Genomic DNA, 9,390 nt, shown 5'->3' with positions numbered 1-9,390 from the left:
TTAAAAAAAAAATCCAAAAATGGTAAGTGGGGCTTCATATTAGAGACATAGGGATGGTGACGTGGAAGTACCAAGAAGCTTGGGGCCTCTAAAATAAAATATATATATATATTAAAAAAAATCATAAATTTCATGATAATGCACCCCACTTAGGCTTGTCACGCCTAAGATTTTTGAACCATTTTCTGTAGTAGTGGACAAAAAAAGCCCCAAAAAAAAAAAAATTATAATTCTGTGTGGTACCCATTTAAGAAATTCGAACTTCTAACCTTTTAATCGAGCAATATACATTTATCATTTTAAAGGTATAACTAATAAAAGTCAGGTCGAACGGGTTAATAACTCGAATGACCTGACTAAGGTTCACAACCCAATATTTTATTTTCGAGATAGGTTAGGTTAGGCAGTCGAATTGTTCATTATTATATTTATCTATAAAAATTCATAAAATTCAAATATCAAATACTTTTATTTTTTTCGGAACAAAAGTATGGTAACCTTAAGTTGTGACGAACAAATTTTTTAATTTAAAATTTAAAATATTTAAAGTTTTGGAAAAAAAATAAGATTTGATTGGTTTTATTATATAATTAAAAATGTTTGTGTTGCATGATGAAGGCTGGTGTGGAAGGCACCCACCCAAGGCAGCCTATGATGAAAATAGTGTATGGTTTCGTGTCCAGACATTTTTATCCAACAGATACTCAGCCTGCCCTTTATTCCCCCTCTAATGCGTCCTCCACTTTTTTTTACCTTTTTTTTCTTCCCTCTTGGGGGGCCGCCCACGTATCGCTAGGGCTACCCGCCCTACAATTGATCTATCGATTGTATATTATCTCAATTTGAGCATAGCTTAACTAGTCGTTGGCTAAGGATCTGGGTATGTTTGAATCTCTTCAACCAAACGTGTTGGTGAATAAAATACGGTCGGGTGATTTGGTTTGTGTAGATTTTTTTGGTTAGAAACTCGACCAATCTACTTATACCTTGAATAGATGTCGGAAGGCAAAGGAACCGAGTGACAAATAAGACGTTGATATCTGTCGTACCATTGTCCGTATCGACCCGTATGGAGAATCCACTTATACCCTACTAGACACAGAGAGGGAGAGAGGGGATAGGGGCAGGGAGAGGAATGAAATCCCTGTGTGTCAGTAGTGGGAGATATTTGGGAATTGAAATGGTCTCATTTACCTTCCATTTTGTCCCTTTGCTTTTGGACGGTTTCCTAGATTCTAAGGGCACAAGCCCGCTTCAAATTATTTACGTTAGAAATATTCATTCAACCTACGAGAATCTGCTCCGAACGAGGTGGACAATTCTCGTTTAAATAGAAATTAGAGAGAGAGAGAGATAGGAGAAATCTTTTACCTATTAATTAAATGAGACAAGGTTAAATTTCCGTCCTACCCCTTGTGTCACAATCGTATTTCTTCAACTGTGTAACATCGTGATCTTGACACGCTCACGACAAGTCCTAAGCGGAGCTCAAGGCCCATTCACAATAAGAATGAGATGCATGTGACGGTTGTTGGTTAGTCCAATTCTTAGATGGTCAATGTGTTTTAAGACATCAGACAACATCACGATGCGTGGGTCATGTTGTTGGGAGAGTGTCACAATGCAGTTGTTAGTTATGTCGCAACGATTGGACATACACATACAAACCGCGTATGTGGCCGAACAAGCTTAGATTTTGCACAAGCGATGTTCTATTGGCAAAAGTCCGACGATGCACAAAGCTAAACGAAAAATGATTATGATGCTTGAGTTTTCTTTAAGGTTTGTCGTGAGAGTGTCAAGATCACGACGCCGTACGGTTAAAAGTATACAACTGTGTCATCCTACTCACTTTAAATATGGGCGTACGGGAATACTATCTTATAATATTGAAATTTGAGTTTTTTAAATTACGTCAATATTAATTGTTTCTTGTTAAGAAATATTATTAAATTTATTAGAATGTTTTATATTTTTTAATATAAATTCTATTTTATAAAAATTATCAATTAACTTTTAAAAAATATATATTACCAAAAAAAAAAGCCTTAATTCTTTCGGGCTTTTTGTCAAACAGTTACGTGTAGGCGAGGCCATTTGTTTGGGCCCATCAATTTTCCAATGGGCCTAACGGGCCTCAACCAAAACATATTGGGCTTACCAACTTCTCAAGATGAGTGGGCTTGGCCCAAATTACCTAACCGAAACCAGTATTCAGCTCAACTTCAATGATAGCTAACAAGATTAATTAATTAATTAAATAATGGCGTATTTTAAAAAATGACAAAAATTGGAGAAAAAAAATAAAAACATAATAATTTAATATTAATGGAATTTACTAAATGACTAAAATACCAGAGCTAATTAATTAATTACATTAGATTTATTTGACTTGTTCTAAAAGACTCTGATTATGGACGTGGAGATTATTTTTAATGCTATGAATTGTTCTAAGCTAGAGTCGACTGAAAATGATACACCCGACCATTTTGAAGTAAATTATTTTTTTACCATTTAACGGTGCTTGCAATTTGGTTATTGATTTTTTTTTTACTGTACGCTCTAATTTTCAATTAGTCGAGAATATATATTTTAGGTACGGCAAGAAAAAAAATAAGGTATAAAAATGATGGTAATAATAAAATGAAAAATTATAATATATTTATTTAAAAAGGAGAAAAAGTATTAAAATTCAGATTTGAACAAAAAGGCAAAATTTGATGAGAATCTTTGTTGGGATCTTCATAATTGACATTTGATTTAATTTATCCACTTCTTATTGATTTGATAGTGTTATATTTATCCAAACATTAAAGGGTAACACAAAATCTTGTCGTATGATAGAAAGAATAAAATATCGTCGCAAAATTTTCTATTTATTTTTGTTGAGATCGGGATCTAATTTTTCACCGCTACATTTTTAAATTTTTTTATCTTTTAATATAATTTTTATTTTAAAAAATAATAATAAATTAATATATTTCATAATCACATCCTTTGCAATATAATTTTTAAAATATAAAAAATATACGGCGTATAGTTTAAATATTATTAGAATCTCAAAACTAACTAATTTATTTTTTTAATATAATAAAAAAAAATATTTTAATATGTGATAAAAATATATTTATATTAAGAGATGAGACAGGGACAGAGAATATAATCTTGTCTATTTTTTCATTCTCCGTCTAAACGGGGTATCTCTTTCCCATTTGGGGCGGGTTCCCATGGCCCCGACTCCACATGAGACATCTCTAGCCATAAAACACGAGAAATAAGGCTCGAAATTTTCAAACCCTAAAAAAATCCACATCAACCACACAATTTAAAGGAAAAAAAAAAAAAAAAACCTCAATTATAGACTTTTAACTGTTCATAACGGGACAATGACCGAAACTTGTACAAATAATATCTTTAGCAAACAAAATTAAGAATAATTTGGAAATTTCAGTCTTAAAGGTTTAAAAGAAAAGAAAAGAAAATTCATTTTTGACCTTAAATTTTTTGTGTTATTTGAATTTGGCCAATAATTGGGCCACAAATTAATTTTAATGAAAATCAGTATAAAAATATTTATAAATTCATTAATTTTAATAAAAAAAATATATTTCCACAATTTAATACGTCATAATCTCATGGGGTTTTTTTGGACGTTGCATAATTTCAATTAAAATATTTTTAAAATATTGATTTTAAATAACTTAAAAAATTATATTATCACATGTGGACGAAAAAAAAGAAGGAAAAATTAGAATTCTCCATTACCAGAAAAAAAAAAAAAAATCATTTTGGTAACAATTTTTCCATACTGTTTTTGGGTCACTTCGGTGTCCAATCTTGTACCTTGCCTGTGCTCTCTCTCTCTCTCTCATTCTCTCACTGAAAGCTTCGAGTGTTGTTTCGTTAGCTTCAAAATCCGACATTCCATCAACTCTTTCCACTACAAATTTTGTTCTTAGGGTTAATTTTTTCTCGATTTCTCGCTTTTTCTATCGCCTCGAGCTGTGATCTTTCTCCAAAAGCGTAATAGAATTTTCCCCGCTTCATTTCGCCTCCCCTTTTCCTCTGTTTTTTGTTCATAACTTGCTGTTACTTATCAATCGCTTGCTTGAAATATTATCTGTTCTTGTTTGTTCAGATTAATTTCTTGATTTTTGATCCCCTATTCGGTGCTTGCCTTTGCGTCAGGAGGAAATTTACTCGAAGTAAAAGTAAGCTTTCGTTTGAAGGTTTTCTCTCTGTTTTTGTACATAGATTTTGCTGTTCATTTGCGTATTCTCAACTTTTCTTCTGAAAATCTGGCTTTTCCTCCTGGAAAATGATGGGATTTGGTTAGATAATGTAAGAAATATCCGGGTTTTGCTACAGAGTTGGGTATTTTGTAAATTTATGGTACTTTTTCTTTGAGGACTTTCATCGAACACCTTGCCTGCAAGTTCGAACTCTCAGCTTTTCTAGTTTTCTGCATCTTCCATTTGAAAAACATGGGTTGTATACACACAAAATGTTGCTGTCGCTACCCAAAATCATTGGTTGGAGAATCCCAAGACTTTCATCAAGAAGATAAGAACACAGTGATCGAAAGATCATTGGAGTTCATTCCTGTTGCTTCGCACAACTATCACTTGGAATACTTGGTGCTGTCTCGGCGTGGGTTCTACCCTGAATCCCCTGATAAAGAAAATCAAGACAGTTTCTGCATTAGAACAAGCATTCAAGGTAACCCAAATGCTCATTTCTTTGGTGTTTTTGATGGGCATGGTCAATTTGGAATGCAGTGTTCAAATTTTGTGAAGGATAAGCTAATAGAAAAGCTTTGTAATGATCCCAAATTGTTGGATAATCCTGTACAAGCTTATAATTCAGCATTTTTGTGTACAAATGATGAGCTGCATACAAGTGAAATTGATGATTCAATGAGTGGAACAACTGCTATTACAGTTCTTGTTGTTGGGGATACCCTTTATGTGGCCAATGTGGGCGATTCAAGAGCTGTAATTGCAGTAAAGGAAGGGAACCGTGTCCTTGCCAAGGACTTGTCAAACGATCAAACACCATTTAGAAAGGATGAGTATGAGAGAGTTAGGCTTTGTGGGGCTAGAGTTCTTAGTGTTGATCAAGTGGAAGGGCTTATGGATCCTGATATTCAGTGCTGGGGCGACGAAGAGAGCCAGGGCGGCGACCCGCCTCGACTCTGGGTTCAAAATGGTTTGTATCCTGGGACTGCATTTACCAGGAGCATAGGAGATAGTACTGCAGAGAAGATTGGTGTAATTGCTGTTCCTGAGGTTTTAGTTCTTCAGCTTAAGGCTAATCATCTGTTCTTTGTGGTTGCTAGTGATGGAGTTTTCGAGTTCCTTTCGAGTCAAACTGTTGTTGATATGGTACGTAATGTGATCGATTTCTAGTCAAATCGTCATGATCTCTCGATTTCCATGTTAAAGTCTTGTAGATATGAAGCTCGTGTTAAAATTTCTGATGTTTTCTTTTTGTTCGTTTAGGCATCAAGTTATGCAGATCCTCAAGATGCATGCACTGCCATTGCAGCCGAGTCCTATAAACTATGGATGGAACATGAAAATCGAACTGATGATATCACGATCATTATTGTTCATATAAAAGGCTTGTCTAATGTATGAAATTTACGAGAATTATTTCGGCCATTTTTTGTTCTCGAATATGATAATGATATAGTTTTCGACGACCGAATGCAGGATTATTTTGGATATGAAAAAAGAAGAAAAAGTCGCGACACATTTTGATATGAGCCTATATTTTGATATGAAAATTAATGGTTCAATGCTTAGCTTTCTCATCTCTATCAATTCATTAGCCTCGAAACCATGTTCCTCCCTCCCTTGTTTGAGTGGTTCTAACTCTAGATAATATTGGAGATTGCTTCTTTGAGAATCAATTTCTCAAATCTACCTACCGAACCAAACTCTCAAGATGTCGTTGCAACAAATCAGAACCCGACAATTGTGGTTCTAAAGCTAATGAGAGACCTTAATCTCTTCCGTTTTACATCGTTGAACGGTTAAATTTAGAGTCAACGTAGAATGAAAAAAAGTGTTTTAAACACTTAAAAAGTCATTCCAAACTAACTTGTACTTGTAGGCGCTTTTCGCGACGGAGAAAGCTTGTTTCTTCAAGCTGTAGCCTGCTGTAACATCCATCCACCAGCAGAAGAGACTTGCTACGAAACCTAAAAGGTAATATATGAGATCCCACGTTAATTGGAGAGAGAAACGAGTGCCAACCAGGACGCTGAGTCCTGGAGGGGGGTGGATTATGAGATCCCACGTCGGGGGTGGAGGAGAACGAAAAACCTTTCCCTAACAGAGACATTTAAAAGCCACCTAGAAGAGAAGTCCGAAAGGAAAAGCCAAAAAAAAACAATATCTATTAGCTGTGCTTGTATTCTTGAATTTCTAAGATACTTCGCAAAGAGAAACAATTAGTCATCTTCCAGCTTAGCATTGGACCAACTAAGTTGATAGAGACAGAGAAGGTTGATAAGAGATCGAAAGTGAAAATCTACAGTTCCATTAAAAGGACAAGACGAAGAAGGGAATTTAATGAGGTGGGTTAACTTCAAAGCTCAATGATAAACAAGTTTCAGACCCCACTCTTGTTACCTTGTCTCTTCAATTCTGGCTGGCATGGTATGGTATATAGAGAAAACTTCCCCTTCTTTCCTGTTGCTCAAGGTAGATCCATCCCTGATAAGTGTCATGTCAGTAGTTTAGTAAACTTGTGGCTGATCATCACCAATTGTTGGTCAGAGGGCCCTGAAAAATACATGATTTCAAACAAATTTCTTATTTCAATGTTTGTATGATTCAAATTCTCCGATCTCACGAGCAAAAATAGGACTAACATAAGCATACCTCGACAACAACTAATATATACTCTTTTTTCAAGTAACGAGCAGCTAATATATACCCTTTTGTTGTATGGTTAAAATTCTCGTATCTCAGGTCATGAGCAGAAATAGGGCCAACATAAACATAGCTCAACAACAATTAATATATACTCTTTTTTGAAGGACCGAGCAGCTAATATATACTCTTATGTTGTATGATGCAAATTCTCAGTCACGAGTAGAAATAGGACTAACATATGCATAGCTCGACAACAACTAATATATACTCTTTTTTTAGGCAACGAGCAGGTAATATATACTCTTTTGTTTTATGATTCAAATTCTCAAATCTTAGGTCACGAACAGAATAGGGCTAACATAAGCATAGCTCGACAGCAACTAATACATACTCTTTTTTTGAGGTAACGAGCAGCTAATAATATATACTCTTTTGAGATTCAAATTCTCAGATTTTAGGTCCCGAGCAGAAATAAGACTAACGTAAGCATAGCTCAACAGCAACTAATATATACTCTTTTTTGAGGTAACGAGCAGCTAATATATAGTCTTTTGAGATTCAAATTCTCAGATCAGCATAGCTCAACAGCAACTAATATATACTCTTTTTTGAGGTAACGAGCCGCTATTATATACTCTTTTGTTGTATGATTCAGATTCTCAAGATCTTAGGTCCCTAGCAGAAATATGGGTAATATAAGCATAGCTCGACGGCAACTAATATATACTCTTTTTTGAGGTAACGATCGGCTAATATATACCCTTTTGTTGTATGATTCAAATTCTCGGGTCACGAGCAGAAAAAGGGCTAAGATAAGCATAGCTTGACATAATAATAAGGTTTCAGAACAATCAAGCTTTTAGATATCTCAAAATACGTTTAAACGAGTCAATATAACAAAATTGTGAATGAGTAAAGCCAATATCTTAGATGTTATCTGGTACACTATGCTCCTTTCCAGAACCTTCACTTGCCATGGCCAGTTTTCCTTCTCTCATTGCAAGCCTTCAAAGCTTGAACCTCTGCCAGACAAATCAGTGGTGAGATCATACATTAGAACAGTCATTTTAGATGAAAATTTAAAGGATTACTCAAAATAGACATTGGAATTTCAAATTTGTAAGAATCAGGCGAGATGTTGGCCGATTGCGACAATGAATTCCAGTTCGATCTAAGGGATAAATACTTCAAACGAAAAAATAAAATAAAATCAATACGATTCAGAGATGAAGCTAAACAATCCTAGAACTTAGAACCAGAAGAAATGAGAGATGGCGGCGTACCAGCCTGGCAATCTTTCCAGTTCCTGTTAGTTTTGATAAGACATTCCTGAAAATTATGGTGATCAAGACAATAAACATCAATTAGCAGTTCAGGGCTTAGGGTTTTAGCAGAACGTAAAAAAGAAGAAGATGACGATCGCAATGGCCACGAAGAACCTGTAACGATAAGTAGAAAGAGGAGCATTCATTGAGCTGCTTGACGTTCTCGTCGTCGGCGTCGGCGTCGCTCCCGTGAAGAGGCGGCTGATTCTCCGGCGAAATCGGCGGATTCCCCATTTTTCTACGTTCAGGTACGACGCTAATTTTACAGGCAGTTCGAACTGCTCAAGTTAAGGGAATAATTAAAATGGAATTTTCCTGTATTATAGGTTCTTTTTTCTTCATATTAACGTTACTTATTTTTAATTAAAATTTAAAATAATAATTAATTATTAACTATAGTAAATTATATTATACTTTTTCAAATTTTTATAGAATAAAAAAAAGGCTAAATTGCAGCCATTATTATAAAACTTCCTACTGGTAGTAAATATTGTCCTGTATGTATTTTTCTTTTCGGGTTTCTTCTCAAGGGAGTGGATTGTTAGATCCCACATCTCGGTTGGAGCGGAGAATGAACCGTAGCTTATAAGGGTGGGGAAACCTCTCCCTAACAAACGAGTTTGAAAACCGTGAGGCTAATAATGATACATAACGGGTCAAAGCGGACAATATCTACTAGTGGTGGACTTGGGCTGTTACATAAAATGAATAAAAGTGTTGATTCGAGTACAACTCACTAAATAAAATTTAAACCCTAATAAATCGAATAAACGTGTTCCCTCGAGCACAACTCACTAGATAATCCCTAAACTCTAATAATATGAATATACATGTTCATTCAAGCATAATTTACTAGATAAATCCTAAATCCTAATAAAACGAGTAAACGTGTTCATTCGAGCAGATCACTAGACAAACCCTAAACCCTAATAAAACGAGTAAACGTGTTCATTCGAGCAGCTCACTAGACAACCTAAAACCTAATAAAATGAGTAAACGTGTTCATGCGAGTAGCTCACTAGACAAACCCTAAAACCTAATAAAACGAGTAAACGTGTTCATTCGAGTAGCTCACTAGACAAACCCTGAACTCTAATAAAACGAGTAAACGTGTTCATTTGAGCAACTCACTAGACAAACCCTAAACCCTAATAAAACGAGTAAACGTGTTCATTCGAGCA

The 9,390-nt window shown here is 34.9% G+C and overlaps 2 protein-coding genes across 2 annotated transcripts; one reads left to right on the top strand and one right to left on the bottom strand.

Moving 5' to 3' along the window:
- Nucleotides 1-3,810: 3,810 nt before the first annotated feature.
- LOC111460063 (probable protein phosphatase 2C 35) lies at nucleotides 3,811-5,762 on the top strand. Its single transcript, XM_023103146.1, has 2 exons — nucleotides 3,811-5,384; nucleotides 5,502-5,762. The coding sequence occupies exons 1-2, from the start codon at nucleotides 4,485-4,487 to the stop codon at nucleotides 5,637-5,639; spliced, it is 1,038 nt and encodes a 345-aa protein (XP_022958914.1). The 5' UTR covers nucleotides 3,811-4,484; the 3' UTR covers nucleotides 5,640-5,762.
- Nucleotides 5,763-7,675: 1,913 nt separating this feature from the next.
- LOC111460064 lies at nucleotides 7,676-8,521 on the bottom strand. The gene is made up of 3 exons (XM_023103148.1): nucleotides 8,324-8,521; nucleotides 8,168-8,213; nucleotides 7,676-7,906 (listed from the first exon to the last, which is right to left on the bottom strand). The coding sequence occupies exons 1-3, from the start codon at nucleotides 8,441-8,443 to the stop codon at nucleotides 7,851-7,853; spliced, it is 222 nt and encodes a 73-aa protein (XP_022958916.1). The 5' UTR covers nucleotides 8,444-8,521; the 3' UTR covers nucleotides 7,676-7,850.
- Between the last annotated feature and the right edge of the window lie 869 nt (nucleotides 8,522-9,390).

Source organism: Cucurbita moschata, unplaced genomic scaffold (genome assembly GCF_002738365.1).
Source record: "Cucurbita moschata cultivar Rifu unplaced genomic scaffold, Cmos_1.0 Cmo_Scf00023, whole genome shotgun sequence".
Classification (NCBI taxonomy): domain Eukaryota; kingdom Viridiplantae; phylum Streptophyta; class Magnoliopsida; order Cucurbitales; family Cucurbitaceae; genus Cucurbita; species Cucurbita moschata.
Note: the sequence above shows the minus strand (reverse complement) of the source record. Positions and strands in the feature narration are given on the sequence as shown.

What these genes read in the sequence shown, in the direction of transcription:
- LOC111460063 (XM_023103146.1), top strand. Translation starts at nt 4,485, where the DNA reads ATGGGTTGTATACACACAAAATGTTGCTGTCGCTACCCAAAATCATTG. An exon ending in GTCAAACTGTTGTTGATATG is followed by an intron (nt 5,385 to 5,501) that starts GTACGTAATGTG and finishes TTGTTCGTTTAG; the next exon opens with GCATCAAGTTATGCAGATCC.
- LOC111460064 (XM_023103148.1), bottom strand. Translation starts at nt 8,443, where the DNA reads ATGGGGAATCCGCCGATTTCGCCGGAGAATCAGCCGCCTCTTCACGGG. An exon ending in CTTTCTACTTATCGTTACAG is followed by an intron (nt 8,214 to 8,323) that starts GTTCTTCGTGGC and finishes CATAATTTTCAG; the next exon opens with GAATGTCTTATCAAAACTAA. An exon ending in CTGGAAAGATTGCCAGGCTG is followed by an intron (nt 7,907 to 8,167) that starts GTACGCCGCCAT and finishes TTTGTCTGGCAG; the next exon opens with AGGTTCAAGCTTTGAAGGCT.